At 42.8% G+C, this 16,529-nt stretch overlaps 1 protein-coding gene across 1 annotated transcript in view; it reads left to right on the top strand.

The window, feature by feature from the left end:
• Positions 1-2,643, top strand: part of NHLRC2 (NHL repeat containing 2) — a 115,333-nt gene extending 112,690 nt beyond the window's left edge. Inside the window, exon 11 of the mRNA XM_060171249.1 lies at positions 2,525-2,643. Within this exon, the coding sequence (XP_060027232.1) occupies positions 2,525-2,625 (101 nt within the window). The 3' untranslated portion in view covers positions 2,626-2,643. The remainder of the gene's footprint in view (positions 1-2,524) is intronic.
• Positions 2,644-16,529: the final 13,886 nt, after the last annotated feature.

The raw sequence follows: 16,529 nt of genomic DNA, 5'->3' as shown, positions 1-16,529 counted from the left end.
ATCTTTAAATCCATCAGAACTGGAGAGAGAAGAGGGAGAAACAAAGGGCATTCGTAAATATCAATAGGTGGAGGTGTAACTTAGGAAGGGAGAGAAGGCAGGACCATAGAAAAAAATGAACAAGTATATATAAATATGGATAGTTATAGAAATAGTAGTCAAGCCATTTCTGTGACTTTGGGAGAACTACTGCATTTTCCAATAGAGGTTGGTAAGGACACAAAATCTTGTGGTGAAACTGTGGAGTTATACCCCTGCTGTTTTATAATTCTTTAATATTAAATATTAAATCACTAAAATAAAAGAAGAAAAATAGCATCCAATATAGTCATAATAATGTTTCTACTAATGAGATAAAACTTGGGCTTTTTTTTTTTTTTTTTTTTTTTAGTTAGAAAGGAGCCTGGAGACCTTTTGTGTCCTACAAGTGAATGGTCTGGATGGTTGTGAGTGGAAGAGGGTCACCCAAGGACACCTGCAAGTTAGAAGCAGGCACAGGGCAAGGGCCACATTTCCCATCTCCCCCACAGATGTATGTCTCCATTTCAGCCCAGCAGAGTTTCCACATAACCAACACAGTGGCAAGACCCCACCAACTTCAGTCAATATTTGTTGCAACAAAATGCCAGCAGGACCTAGCGACAATGAAATTCCTATTCATGTGATTGTCGTGTTCAGGGGAAAAGCGAAGATGTGTGACCTCTCTGCGAGTGATATGTTTATTCAGTGCATGGTGCTGAGTATTTCGTGCTCCTTTGCCTGATCATGTGGACACATTGCACAAACACCCAGCTGGTTTCTCCTCCTTCTGTACCTCCAGGAGGGACCCGGGTGACAAATGGCCTCTGGACCCTTGAGACTGACTGATGGAAGGGAACATATTAGAACTAGGATTTCCTGCTATTCAGCCCTGTGTGCTTCACTGTATGGAGTCACTGAACTCAAAGTCAGAGGACTTAGTTTGAGTTTTAGTCCAATTGTTCCCTGCCTGGGTCCTGCCCAAACACTCAGCAATCCTGGTCGGGTCTATGGGAGCCAGGAGGAGTTTAAGGATTGAACCCTCAGCTCTCAGTCTTCTGTCTGGCCCCTGCTCTCCTGCTTATTCCCTAGGTTGATAGTCACACCTTGTCCTTCTAGTCCAGGGATCAAGAAGCCACCTCCCAAGTTCCTGCTCTCTTCCTTACACATGTACTCACTCCCTCCACACCTTTCTCCAAATCCTAAGACAGCTGGTCTCGGGATCTCTTGTGCCTTACCTGCCTCTTGGGACAGAGGACAATCTTGGGCTTGGTCCTTTGTGCTGCAGAAGGTTCTTCAGGCTAGGATGAGAAGAAATGCCTGGTGGCTCAGATTCCATATGTCTGTGTGCATTTAGAGCCCTGAGTTGATGTCCTGCCAAGACTTGGAGATCACTAGACTAAACAGCTCTCTGGCTTCCCTCTCAGCCTCAGCTAGCTCTTTCCCCACCCCTGGCCCTCCCACTCATTCCTAGAACTCAGGGGGTCTAGACTAACCACCTGTGGTTGAGAGGGGCACATTCACAAAGGAGCAAGCACATATGTTATTCTCCTGGGTGTTGACATGAAAGACACATAGGATAGGCCAGCCAGTGGCACACCCACTCAAGTGCACACGTAACCATGTGCAAATGACCCAGGTTCGAAATCCCTGTTCCCTACCTCCAGGTAGGAATCTTCATATGTAGTAAATAAGTCCTGCAGATGTCTCTCTGTCTCTCTCTCCCCCCTTTTTCTCTCTTTTATTAATGCTTTTATATTGATTTACAAGATTGTAAGATAATTGGGGTGTAATTCCATACAGTTCCTACCACCAGAGTTCTGTGCCCCATCTCCCCCATTGGAAACTTCCCCTATGAGGATATGGACCAAAATTCTTTTTGGGGTGCAGAAGGTAGGAGTTCTGGCTTCTGTAATTGTTTCTGCTGGACATGACTGTTGGCAGGTTGACCCATACACCCAGACTATTACTATCTCTTTCCCTAAGGAAATCTATCTCTCCTTCTCTATTATCACATCCCCTCTAAATTTCTCTCTGACCTATCAAAAAAAATTGAAAAAGACATATAGGACATGGTGCAAGGCATTCTATCATTAGAACACAAGGTAACTGGCTTTCCAAGTCATTTGGATGATTAATTAAAATTATCATCTTTATTGGAAGAGAAAATACAAGTAGAACCCGAACTGGAGTTGGCGTATTGCACCAAAGTAAAAGGCTCTTGGGTGGGTTGGTGGGGTGGAGAATACAGGTCCAAAAAGGATGACAGAGGACCTAGTGGGGATTGTATTGCTATATGGAAAATGGGAAAATGTTATGCATGTACAAACTATTGTATTTACTGTTGAATGCAAAACATTAATTTGCCAGTAAAGAAATTTAAAACTAAAATAAACATCTTTAAAGTCATCTGGGCTTTGAGCGGAAGTTGACCATGTCCTCATTACATGCAGACAATGAAAATACTGAGAATCTGAACACAGTGACAAATCTGTCCTCTCCTCAGGCTCACGTGGAAGTCACCAGAACATGGAAACTCAAAAGTGTAAAGAAAGACATCTGAAGCAGACTTTGAATCCCAAGGGCCTATTTTTAAAGCCTGTGTAGATGTGTTCCTTGTGAAGAGAACTAAATCCGGTGAAGTAATGAATGGCCTCCGTTTCTATTTAAGTTTTTGTTGATGAAAATATCTGGGTGCGTGATTGCCCCCCCGACAATTGCCAAAAGTAGATGCCTCCCTTAGACAGAGCTTAGAATGAAGCCAACCTCGTTCAGAGCTCAGAACTTTTCTCCTGAAGCCTATAGAAAGGTCAGGCAGGGAGTACAAAGGGGCCCATGATCCCTGGGTGGAAAATAGCAGTGAGAGAGAGCGAGGCAGTAGAGGCCCAGGAGCCCAGAAGGAGCAATACTCCAGGATGGTGTGGGGGTGGCTTACACAGAGGGGGGAACATAGTGGCCCCTTGGGCTGAACCAGCAAAGTCAGTTACAGAACAGTTAGCTTCAGGTCTCCTTTTGCTTTGTTTTATTTTGGTTGTTTTGTTAATTTTTATTTATTTTTATTATTATTAGAGACGGAGAAAAATTAGAGGTGAGGGGGAGATAAAGAGGGAGAGAGACAGACAGATACCTGCAGCACTGCTTCACCACTCATGAAGATTTCCTTCTGCAGGTGGGGACCCGTGGCTTGAACTTGTGCCCTAGTGCACTGTAATGTGTTCACTTAATCACATTCACCACCACCTGGTCACTCAGGTCTCCTTTTGACCTCTTGTTCTGTCCCCACCCCATTATTCTGATGTGTAAGCTGAGCTGTGCTGTTTCACCGACATTTCAAATGTGAACACCTGCACATGCCAATTTTCAAAAACTGTTCTTGTAAGCTGCCTCTCGTTGGGTTGCCCAGCAGCTGATTCAAAAGATTGATGGTATTGTACAGGGAACTGGAGAGGGGGTGCGAGAAGCAGCTCCCTCCACCCCAAGACCACTCTGGGGAGTGGGGTCGGGGAATGTCTCTGGTGGGAGCTTTGGGGACCAAATGGACAGCCAACTTGCACAGCCAGCAGCAGGAGGGTAAAGGCAGCATTGAGCACTTCGGCCCGGAGGCTCACACACCTGCTCATTTAACAAGTCAGGGAGGAAGAGGGGCTGACACCCTCCCTTGACAGAATAGCGAAGCCGAGATGACATGTTGTGCCCAGTGTCACCCACACTGTGACAATAGCAGAGTCCAGAACTCAGCTGCTGGTGGCTCTGGCCTGCCAGGTTGTTCCTCCTCTGCCACTACAATGGATTCTTCTCTCATCCATGAAGGTTCCTCTCCTGACCAAGGAGAAGCAGTGTAATTAGAGAGTCAGATCAGCTACATTCCAAAACTGCCTGGCAAGTTACTTTGGCTTTGCTGCTGTTAATTATCCAGCTTCTTAGTCTTCTCTCCATCAGATCATCAGCAAGTAGAAGCAGTTTCATAGGTATTAATCTCGATATTTCTGGGGACAGGGCTTCTTACAAGACATCTAACATACCTGGCATCATCCCACTTCAGCATAGCTGCCCACACGCCACCCACTATTGGAATCAGGACCCCAAGAGGAAGTGAAAAAACAGACAAGAGCTTTTCTGGAAGCCCTGGCCAGCTGTCCTGGGCCCACCCCTCCTCCTACCTCCTACACAGCAGGACCTGGACAGTGCCTAAATCCTCTGAAGCCTGGAGAGTTGCTTGGGTGGAGCAGGAACATTTTCCCCCATTCTTGCCAAGAATTTCCTCTGTCAATGGTTTTCCTATTTCCCAGGAACTCCTCTGCTGGCAGAGAAAGGAAAAAGCAAACAGAAGATTCCCTCCCCAAAGAGGAGACTTGGTATCTCTGACTAAGTCCCTGATATGGCAAAGACTCTGCCAAGTGTGTGTGTGTGTGGGGGGGGGGTGGGGGCGTGTCCGGTTGTCCCCTAGTCCTGCTACTCCTCTCCCAGCTCCTGCCCTTGGGGCTTCAGCTCATGATTAATGGCAAGGGCAGGGGTGGGGGAGTGGCCTTCAGGGTGGCTGCTGCAAGGTCAACAGTAGATGAACTTCTGGGGCTTGGGGACATGAATTTAAGCTGTCAGACAAGTGTGTAAAATTGCCCAGCTGAAGCTGATTAACTCTCTCTCCCCAATTCCCACTCCACCTCCCTCTATCTCACTCCCATCCCACTTCTTAATAACTACTTAATAACATATTGCCTGCTAGACATAACCAGGGCTTCCAGAAAAGCTCTTGTCTGCTATTTCACTTCCTCTTGGGGTCCTGGAGATAAAGACTAGCCACACTGGTTTTTTTCCTTTCTCTTTCTTTATTTCTTTCTTTCTTTCTTTCTTCCTTCCTTCCTTCCTTCCTTCCTTCCTTCCTCCCTCCCTCCCTCTCTCTCTTTCTTTCTTTCTTTCTTTCTTTCTTTCTTCCTTTCTCTGTGTGTCTCTCTCTTTCTTTCTCTTTCTCTTTTTCTGTGCTAAGATAGTTCTTCACTTGGCTGAGGAAGTCCACATGCTCCCCCATCCCTAGTCCCACCCCCCACACTAGATTCCACTGTATAGAAGGAACTCTGATGTCCTTCCTAAAGCCACTTGTCACATGTGACCCCAAAGCTCTGGAAATGTGACTTGTCCAAGCTGAGAAGGGCTCTATGTGTAATGCACACCATATTCTAAGGCTTTAATAATGTGAAAAGATCTGTGAAATAGTAGGGGACCAGGTAGTGGTGCACCTGGTTAAGTGCACACATTACAGTGTGCAACCCCTCTGTGTGGGCCCTGGGGAGATTTGAAAGCAGTGAGACAGTACTGCAGGTGTCTCTTACCTCTCTCCCTCTCTATCTCTCCTCTTCTCTCAATTTCTCTCTGTTTCTATACAAATAAATAAAGGAAAAAATTAAAATAAGGAAACAGGTAATAGCATAAAATGCTAACAAAAGGATTTTCAAAGTTAACCCAATTGCCAAATAATTTGGTTATAGCAATCACTATCTATTGCCTTCTTAAACCCTAAGACAATAAGAATCTTCCCCTTTCTCTTTGAAGGCCATATTTCTCTCAGTCCTGGAACCTCTAGGGTGGGGCTCATTTTCCTTCATGCTTCTCCCAATGCATACCAACTGATACTGCTTCTGCTGATCCCAACCTAAGGAATGCAACCAGTACCACCTCGGCATGTTTCACTTCGGACTGTATCCAGAGACGTCAGATGTGGAATGTCAATCCTTCAGCTTCATTACTCTTCTGAGACCTTTCGGAGCTCATAGGACCCCGTAATTCATTTCAGGTGTCGCACTTCTTAACAAAACCTAAGAACCTAGATATAGACCAGGGCCTATGAGATAGGACATATGTACACGTATCCGTAAGTGAGGGAAAAATATATACCTTAAAAGCAAAAATGCACAATGGTTTGCAGTGACTCAAAAAATGAAGCAAGTAAGTAGAAAGACCTGAAAAGACACCTTAAAGTACCTAATGAAATAGTTTCTACTTAGACTTAGATACCCTGTTCACCTACCTCCTATTACAAGTCCCTCAGTTACTCCAAAGCTAACCCTGTCAAAGTAAGGACTACAAAAGCTGAATAAGGGCAAGAGACTGGCTCACTTTAACAGTGACTCTTTAGTCACTACCAGGCCAGTCCATCCCCTGGGGCCCGAGTCAGGCAGTTCTGGGGTTCCCACACAGACATGATGGGCCTACGCCTCTAACAGATCCCTCTCTCCACTGTCACTAGTTATCTCCATCAGGGACAACATAATGGACCCTCTCGCCACTGTCACTGGTCATCTCCATCAGGAACAACATAATGAACCCCTTTGTGGTTCTCCTATAGGACCTTGCCCTCAATTGTAGACCAACAATGTTCCATTCTCCAAAGGGAGGTTGGATAGCATACTCTACCTACTACCTGAGGAAGATGGGTCCTGAAATTAGTGCAGTCTGGCTTGTTCCTAGCCGTGACCACAGAATGCGAGCTCAGACCTACAGGGATGCAGAGGTTACATAAGCTCCTATGCTGACTATGGGCCCCAGATCAAATCGATGGGGTTTACAGTTAACAATATTTATACACTTTTCCAGTATTTGGGAGCTACTCTCTTCCCTGATCCAGCTTTCTAGTCCTTTTTCCAACTATGACACCATCTCCCCAGACAATAACCTGTGTCCACCTGCATATTAGATGTCAGGCTTAGGCAAAAACTAGGAAAATCATGGGCCCCTTGGAATACAACTAGAATAGATCTACTAGCTTTTTACAAAACAGAGATCCCAAATTTTCATCTGCAGTATTCTTCCCTTTAGGTTCACAATAGTCAACAATTTGTTCTGCTTTATATGTTAACTCTTTTTCAGCCACCAGGTTCTAGATGATACCATGATGTCAACCTGACTTCCCTGGGCAGACAACCCCACCATGTGTCCTGAAACCCCACTTCCTCAGAGCACCACCATATTAGGGAAAGAGAAAGACAGCTGGGAGTATGGATAGACCTGCCAATGCCCATGTTCAGTGGGGAAGCAATTACAGAAGCCAGACCTTCCACCTTCTGCATCCCATAACGACTCTGGGTCCACTCTCCCAGAGGGACAAAAAATAGGGAAGCTATCAAGGGAAGGGATTGGATACAGAATTCTGGGAGTGTGCATTGTATGGAAAAGTACCCCTCTTATGCTATAGTCTTATCAATATTCCCATTTTATAAATAATTTTTTTAAAAAAAGAAGGAAGTAGGAGGCTAGATGGTAGTATACTGGGTTAAGTGCACATAGTGCAAAGCACAAGGACCAGAGCAAGGATCCTGGTTTGAGCTCACCACCTGCAGGGGGGGTCACTTAGCAAGTGGTGAAGCAGGTCTGTAGGTATTTATCTTTCTCTCTCCCTCTCTGTCTTCCCCTCCTCTCTCAATTTCTCTCTGTCCTATCCAACAACAACAGCAGTAACAACAACAATGGAAAAAAAGATGACTTCCAGGAGCAGTGCAGGCACTGAGCCACAACAATATCCCTGGAGGCAGAAAGAGGGGGGGGGAAAGGGGGAATGGAAGGGGAGGGAGAGGAAGAGAAAATAGTTCCATATTCTTTGCATGTGGATATGACAATATTTGGCAGAGATGGAATGCAACAAGCTATATTACTAAAATTTGTTTTATTTTATTTTTTATTTTGGATAGAGACAAAGAGACATTGAGAAGGAAGGGAAAGATAGAGAGGGAGAGAGAAAGAGACATACTTGCAGACCTGCTTTACCACTTGTGAAACGTTCCCCCTGCATTAAGGACTGGGGGATTGAACCTAGGTCCTTATGCATGGTGACATGTGCACTCAATTGAATGCTTAGCTTTTTTTTTTAGTGATTTAATATTTATTTACAAAATTACATGTCAACAGGGGTATAATTCCACACCATTCCCAACACCAGAGTTCTGAATATCTAATCCCTCCATTGCAAACCACTGTGATTCTCCCAAAGTTACAGACATGAGTTAGTTCTCATCTCTCCAACTAACTGTCTAGATTTGTACATAATTGCCCCATTTTTCTTCCAGGTCCTGTCCTCTCTTCCCCTCCCAGCCACTCATGACCCCATTACTACCTCCAAATATCCCTCTGTTTTCTCTCCTCTTTCTGCAGGTCCCCATAGAGCTAGAGTTCAGAGCCCTTTTATCCCCTTCCCCCTATCACTCTCTACCACTAGAAGTATGGATCAAAATTGTTTTGGGGATGCAGAAGGCAGGACTTCTGGCTTCTGTAATTGCTTCTCCACTGGACATGGCCTTTGGCAGGTCGATTCATACCCCCAGCCTATTCATATTTTCCCCTAGTCAGGTAGAGCTCTGGAGAGGCTAGGTTCCAGGACACATTAGTGATGTCATCTGCCCAGAGAAGTCAGGATAGAATCATGGTAACATGTCTGGAAGGTGACAGAACATAAAGTGAGATAAAATGGTTAATGAGCAGGAGCCAAAAAGTAGGAACAGAGCAGATAAGATTATGGATCTTAGGGTGGAAGAAAACGAGGTTGTTTATTTTGGGCATGTTTCTAGGGGCCCACCACTATGGTAGTTTTTGCTGGAGTCTGATAGGTAGGATGAAGTTGGATAAAAATATTGTCTGGGAAAATGGTGTTAGAGTAGAGAAAAGGGCTAGAGTTGGACTAGCTCCTATTCTTGAAAACATTCTGTGGATAGAATTAACTATTTACCTTCATCCACCCGACCCAGGGCATGCACATATATGTTTATATTTAGCACCAGATCCTGTGTAGCCTCTGTATCCCTGTTGGTCTGAGCTCACAGCTCATGGTCACAGCTGGGGACTGTACAGGCTGCCTTCATTTCAGGACTTGTCTTCCTTGCCGACTGAATCCACATGGATCCCAGTCACTTTCAAAGCCAGCAACAAGCAGACATCAGGCTCAACCTGAAGCTGTTGACTGGCTATGGAAGAAGGGCAAACGCTAGAAGAAGAAGAAGTGGCAGGGCAGGATATCCCAGCTTCCCTTGGGAGACTGGGGCAGTCCCTACCATTGCTGTTTTATGGTGAGGGCAAGATTCCAAGAGGGCCCACAAGAGGGCTTGTCATGTTCTTAATAGAAACAACCAGTGGTGGTACAGATAGGGATCCAATATTTGTGTGGGAATCCAAGAATTCCTCAACTAGGTTGGCTTTTATTTTGTAAGATGTCACCATTGAGGACTTGATCCTAGCTCATGCTCTGTGAGCACATGTTTCTTAGAATTCTTAGTCTCTGGGCCTGTGAAAAGTCTCAATTGACTAGTGCACTTCTTTACCTGGTACACAAGCCAGTTTCAAGCCCAGCCCCCACTACACTGAAGGAAGCTTTGGTACTGTGGTCTCCTTCACTCTCTCTGCCTCTCTGTCTCTATCTAAAAGAAAAAAAAAAAAGAAAACGTAAGTCTTTAAATCCAAACAAGGCAGACTGACACATTGCTTTGACATTTTCCTTGGATATTAAATCTATTTTTTTCCAGGTTGTAAGATGAGCAAGAGTGATGCTTCTGGAGGTTTCTGATTGGGTATTTGTTCCGGAGTCCAGAGCAGGGAGATGAGCATATGGGATTTTCATTAGTTAGTTAAACACTCCAAAGGAATTTTTATTTTTCTCTGCAGGCTGGTCATGAAAGTTTCTGCATATTGCAGTCTTCATTTCTGTACCTCTTCATCCACATACTTTTTACTTTAAGCTATGTATTTTACAGTCTTCTTTGTAAAATGACTGTTCTGGTCTAATCTAAAGCTAATTATAAGGCTTGTAGAAGGCCAGTGATAGCTGAGTTAGAGATTTCTCTGGCAGGAAATGTGTAAGACTAGACCAGATCTTTTTTTTTGCTGTGGCAGAGGCTGTTCAGTGTAATACTGGATATGGAAGGACCTGGTTTCATTTCCTAACACCACAAGAAAAAAAAAAGGTAAAAATTGCTTAATTGCATTTTAAAAGCTATTTTACAGCATAGGGGGGGATCTTCAAAATTTTAACAGCATTTCTTCTGAAGTATTGACACTTGTGAGATGTTCTTATTTTCAGAGTCAAGATTTTTAATAAATTTTCCAAATTCTTTAGGAACCCCAAATTACCCTAGTGATCAGAAAAAAGAAAAAACGGTGATGCAGGCACTATTTAAAGCCCCACAGTCCGCCCACTTTATGTGGGTCTATGGCAGTGTCATAATTGACCAGGAGAACTGGATAATCTCCTTACTTTAGAACAAGATATACGTGCTCAATAAATCTTTGGATGATCATGAGTGATGAACTAGAGAGAAAAAAAAAGGAGTTGGGTGAAGTCATCTTAAGTTTAGTTGTTTTTTTCCCCTTCTTCTCCTTCTTCTCCTTCTCCTCCTCTTCCTCCTCCTCCTCATCCTCCTCCTCCTTCTTCTTCTTTTTTGTCTGTCCAGACTGAATAGCATCTTTATTTATCTTCAGGTGAACTTGTGTTCTTCTTTTGTTTGTTTGCTTGCCTTCAGGGTTATTACTGGGGCTTGGTGCCTGCACTACAAATCCACTACTCCTAGAGGCCATTTTTTTCCATATTTTTTTTCTTTTAATTGGGTAGGACAGAGAGAAATTGAGAGAAGAGGGAAAATATAGAGGGGAAGAGAAAGATAGACACTTATAGACCTGCTTCAATGCTTGTGAAGTGAACCCTCTGCAGGTGGGAGCCAGGTTGCCAGGCTAGAATGGGGATGCCTCTTCATGGGTGTATACTCTCTGGGTTGGACAAAATGCAACCTGAGCCATCTTGGGCTGCTACTCACCCAGCTACTTGGGAGAGAGATGATTCATGAACCAAGCTTGTGGCAGTGGGTAAATGCAATTATTTTTGATCAGAGAGCCAAGGCTTTTAAAGGGCAGACCCAGAAGTGACAGGTCAGAAATGGAAATGGCTAGGAAAGGGGTGGAGAAAGGCAAAAAGGGGCTGGAAAGGTAGGAACTTCCTTAGCAACTGTTGTGAGGATTTTAAGTTGTAGGATTAATAATAACCTGGAGGCAGGGAGGGTCTTGAGGGTAGAAAGAAGATAGATCAAAGGAATGGAATGGGTGGGGATTTTTCAGGTAAAACAATGATTATGTAGATAGGCCATAGTATCAGGAATGCAGGGTGGAGCAGGGGAAACTGGCTTAATGTTTTAAGGAATGCCATGCTCCTGGAGGCAGAAAAATGCAGGGTGCTTTTCTACTCAGAATTTCCCAACATTGTCCCCTTTCTTTTTATCTAATGGCTATGGTATCAGTAATGCAGGATGATTTCTGAGGCAGGGAGTCTGATAAGACAGGGCTAACCTTTGGGGTTACTCCTGTTCCTCCTTGCTCAACCTCTAGGTTGAGAGAGAGATTGACAGGATAGATGCACTCCTCAGGTCAAACCCTGCCAAGCTCAACCACATACTCACAATTTCCCAACACCAGGTGATCGAACCTGGATCTTTGCACCAGTCCCTGCACTTTGTATTATGTGCACTTAATCCAATGCACCACTGCCCAGCCCCCCAAGTTTAGTTTTTTTAAATGAAGGGCACCAAAAATAATTGTGATGCATAGAGAGGAAGAATGATGTTCATCAATATCAGACGAAAAGACCCTTTTCATGGAAAACATCTAACAATTAACATCTGAACTTTCTCATTGCTTTCAGTCAAAGTTCTTACCTGTTGGCTGCTAGACCTGCAGTATTGAAACCTACATTTATTAATGTTTATGGCTCAGGGTTTGCTCTGAGCTTTTCTAAGCACACACATGATCCTTCTTGTCATGGTTTTCTTTGAAAGCAGACTTTAAAATGCATCTCCATTTCCTACCGTCAATCATTAGTTAAGTCTCGGTTTATTAAAACCTCTGTCGAAAGCATTATGTGAGTGAAATGAGTAGACTTTAAGGCTATGTCTGTTAGTAACTGGAGAATTTCCTCTGAGCTTCCTGGTGATTTGAGTGAAGAATTATTAAGCTCAGGCTGCCTTGATAGCATAGCACAGACCTGGGTGACCTCATCAATAGAATCTCACTCAGTCACATATCAAAGTGTCTGCAGGTTTGGTTCTCTCTCTCTCCCCCCCCCCCCCTTTGGCCTGTATTTGGTCTTTCTCTTTTTCTTTGTGTTCATCTTTCCTCATCAAGTAAAGACACCAGACAGACTGGATCAGGGCTCACCCTTTCTGCCTCAGTGTACCTTTTCTCCCTTCCTTACAGTGTTGTATCCACACACAGTCATATTCTAAAGTACCAGGGGTAAGGGTTTCAATATGTGAAGGGGGCAGGGGCTAGGGAGTGCACAGCTCGGCCTTTAAAATAAAATACCTACCCAACCTATTCTACCAACTTTAAATCTTTCAACTGATCCCAACCAAGTTCTGGCCTCGATGAGACCAGTAAGCCGTGAGGGTAATTGTTTCTCAGTGAATGAGAGCTCCTGGTGAAAGAGCAGGAAGAGACACTAATTCTCTGGCACTTCTGGCCAAAGCCCCTCTCAGAATATAAGTGACAGTACCTAAAGCTGACACACTATCAAGACTTTTGTATTATTTATTTATTGTTATTGCTTTTATATTATTATTAGTGATTTAATATTAATTTACAAAAGTATGAGATAACAGGTATAATTCCACACTGTTCCCATCACCAGAGTTCTGTGTTCCCGTTCTCTCCACTGGAAATTGCAGTAGTTCTCCCAAGATCATAGATATGGGTTGACTATTATTTATATTTCCTTTTTAAATTACACCTACACCTATTATTACTTCCAAGTGTTCTTCCTTTTTTTTTTTTTTTGTCTCTTCTCTTTCAGGGTCCTGATGGAATTGAGGTTCAGAGTCTTTGAGTCATCTTCCGCTAACATTTCTTTCATCTGGGAGTATGAACCAAAATTGTTTATGGGGTATTGAGGGTGGGAGTTCTGGCTTCTGTAATTGCTTCTCCACTAGACATGGATGTTGGTAGGTCTACCCACACCCTCTATTATTATTTCTGTTAACCAGCACACTGCTTAGGTTTATGGTGGTGCCAGGAATTGAACCTAGAACTTTAGAGTCTTAGGCATGAAAGTCTTTTTGTATAACTACTAAACTATCCCCCCCCCAAAAAAAACCATCTAAACCTTTTGAATAGATAGAAAAACACCTTGAAGGCAGTTTTAAGGAAGGTACCAAATCAAAAGAATCAGAGGACAGCAAAGCTTTTTATTTTTGGTGAAGAAATTAGAGTTGAACCCTTGGTGAATAAATTGGACTTGGCTATGTAGATAAAGAGGACTCAGTAGACATGATAATTATGATACTTGTATTACACCTGCTATTTATTTATTTATTTATTTTTAATTCTGGAGACTAAAAATGACTATTGTTCATTAGACTACAGAGGTGTTAGTTAATACCTAGCATTTAACTAAAGATAATCTTGGTAAATAAGTCTTGGGGTTGAAAGAAAAGATAGCCTTTGTTCCATCAAATAGAAATATCACAACTTGAATAAACACAGTTCTATTTTACTATACCTTCACAATCAAAAAAAAAAAAACAAGTCTGTTATCCAGCTAAGCCTGTTTTATTTGTAAAGCTTGTAGCTCTAGTAAGAGATACCTTTCTCATTTTTTCTTTTTTTTTTTTAGTAATTAACTCAATCCTCAGTCATCCACATGTTAAGGTAAAATGGATGTTCCTTCCAAATTTTTCTTTTTTGAGTTCCTGAATTGTACAATCTGATCAATTCTTTCTTAACCTTTGACTTCCTCAGCGCCCTTCAGAAGATGCCAACTTCCTCACCAAAAGGTCCCAAGAGGAAGGCAGTTACAAGAAAACTGTCAGTGGGTCCTGATGGAGCCTGCTTTACTCATTGAAATGGAGATTTAAGGTCAAGGAATAGAACAAAACCCAGAACAGAACAAACTCATCAGGATGCAAGCCCCTAAAGTGAGCTAACACTGCTAACACTTACTTGAAAAGAGAAAGATCAGAAACCACTGACATCCCAGAAAACATGGCGCTACTCCTGCTTAAGCATAATAGACTGAATTTGCCTTCTGTTTTAGGACTAGGCCCTATGTTGAGCCCCAAGCTCAGTTTCCCTCCTGTCTCTTACAGTTTCTGTGTAATCTGTGCAAGCCACCTGAAATCCTCTTTTAAATAAGAAACACTACAAACCACTTTATATCACCAGAAACAAAAATCAACTCCAAATGGATCAAGGACATGGATGTTAGACCAAAAACTATCAAATACTTAGAGGAAAACACTGGTGGAACACTTTTCCACCTAAACTTCAAGGACATCTTTGATGAAACAAACCCAACTGCAAGGAAGACTAAAGCAGAAACAAACCAATGGGACTACACCAAATTGAAAAGCTTCTGCACAGCCAAAGAAACTATCACACAGACGAAGAGACCTTTCACAGAATGTAAGAAGTTCTTCACATGCCATACATCAGACAAAAGACTAATCACCAAAATATACAAAGAGCTCAGCAAACTTAGCAACAAAAAAGCAAATGACCCCATCCAAAAATGGGCAGAAGATATGAACAGAACATTCACTACAGAAGAGATCCAAAAGGCTAACAAATACATGAAAAATTGCTCCAGGTCGCTGATTGTCAGAGAAATGCAAATAAAGACAACATTGAGATACCCCCCTCACCCCTGTGAGAAAGGCATACATCAAAAAGGACAGCAGCAACAAATGCTGAAGGGGCTGTGGGGACAGAGGAACCCTTCTATACTGCTGGTGGGAATGCAAATTGGTCCAGCCTTTGTGGAGAGCAGCCTGGAGAACTCTCACAAGGCTAGACATGGACCTTCCATATGATGCAGTAATCCCTCTCCTGGGGTTATACCCCAAGGACTCCATAATACCCAACCAAAAAGATATGTGTACACCTATGTTCATAGCAGCACAACTCATAATAGCTAAAACCTGGAAGCAACCCAAGTGCCCAAAAGCAGATGAGTGGTTGATAAAGCTGTGGTATATATACACAATGGAATACTACACAACTATTAAGAACAATGAACCCACCTTCTCTGACTCATCTTGGTTGGAGCTAGAAGGAATTATATTAAGTGAGTTAAGTCAGAAAGATAAAGATGAGTATGGGATGATCCCATTCATAAACAGTAGTTGAGAAAGAAGAACAGAAAGGGAAACTTGAAGCAGGATTTGACTGAATCTGGAGTAGGGCACTAAAGTAAAAACCCTGGGTTGAGGGTGAGAGTGGATGGGTGAGAGGGGAGAGGGAGTAAGATGGGACACAGTCTTTTGGTGGTGGGAATGGTGTTTATGTATACTCCTATTACTTTTTAGTCATATAAATCACTAATTAATATGAGGGGAAAAATTGATTGAAAGTCTCAAACTTTTTAAATCACATACTGAGTCTTTTTAATACATAGGCTGAGTCTTTGATATGTTGACTCTCTTAAAAGTTTAGACCATGGAAAACATAAGCAACCGGTGGCACAGCTGTATACAAATAATGTCAAATGACATAAATTATGGTGATGTTGTCTATGATACAGCAAATCCTAACAAAGGGATTTTTCAGAGTTAACCCAATTGCCCTATAATGTGATTATAGCAATAACTATCTATTGTCTTCTTAAACCCTAAGATAGCAGGAACCTCCTGCTTCCTCTATAAAGCCTGTATTTCCCAGAGTCCTGAAACCTCTAGGGTGGGGTTCACTTTCCTGCAAGCTTCTCTCAAGTCATACCAAATAATATTGCATCTACCAATCCCAACATAATCAACACAAGGAGTACCACCTCAACATGCTTCACTTCAGACTGTGTCCAGAGACGTCAGGCATGGAATGTCAACCCTTCACCCTCATTACTTGGGTGAGACCTTTGCTTTCATAAGATTCTCTAATTCCATTCCAGGAGGTTAACTTCCTAACAAAGGTCCAAAACCTAGATATAGACCAGGTCCCATAAAATAGAGCATATGTTTACATGTATCCATAAATTAGGGCAAAATATACCTGAAAGCAAAAGTACACAATAATCTGCACTGAGTCAGTATAAAGTTCCTAATGAAATAGTATCTACTTAGACTTAGATACCCTCCTCAACTACTTCCTATTATAGTTCTCTCACTCACTCCAAAGTTAACCTTTGCAAAGTAGAGACTGCAAAAGTTGAATAAGGGCAAGAGCCTGGCATACTTTAATGATGACTCTTTAGTCACTATCAGGCCACCCCATCAGCTGGGGCCCTATTCAGGGAGTTCTGAGATTCCCAAACAGACATGATGGGCCTAGACCTTGAATAAATCCCTCTCTTCATTGTTACTGGTCATTCCTATCAGGAACAACACAATAGACCCCTTTGTGGGCCCCCATAGGACCTTGCCCTCAACTTGGATCAACAATGGTTCCATTCTCTGAAGGGAGGCTGGACAATATATTCTGTTACACCTGAGGAGATGGGTCGATATTGGGGCAGCTTGGAATGTTCCTACAAATGACCACAGAATGTGAGCTCAGATCTACAGGGA

Source organism: Erinaceus europaeus, chromosome 14 (assembly GCF_950295315.1).
Source record: "Erinaceus europaeus chromosome 14, mEriEur2.1, whole genome shotgun sequence".
Lineage (NCBI taxonomy): Eukaryota > Metazoa > Chordata > Mammalia > Eulipotyphla > Erinaceidae > Erinaceus > Erinaceus europaeus.
The sequence above is the reverse complement of the archived record's forward strand: the minus strand, read 5'-3'. Positions and strand labels throughout refer to the sequence as shown.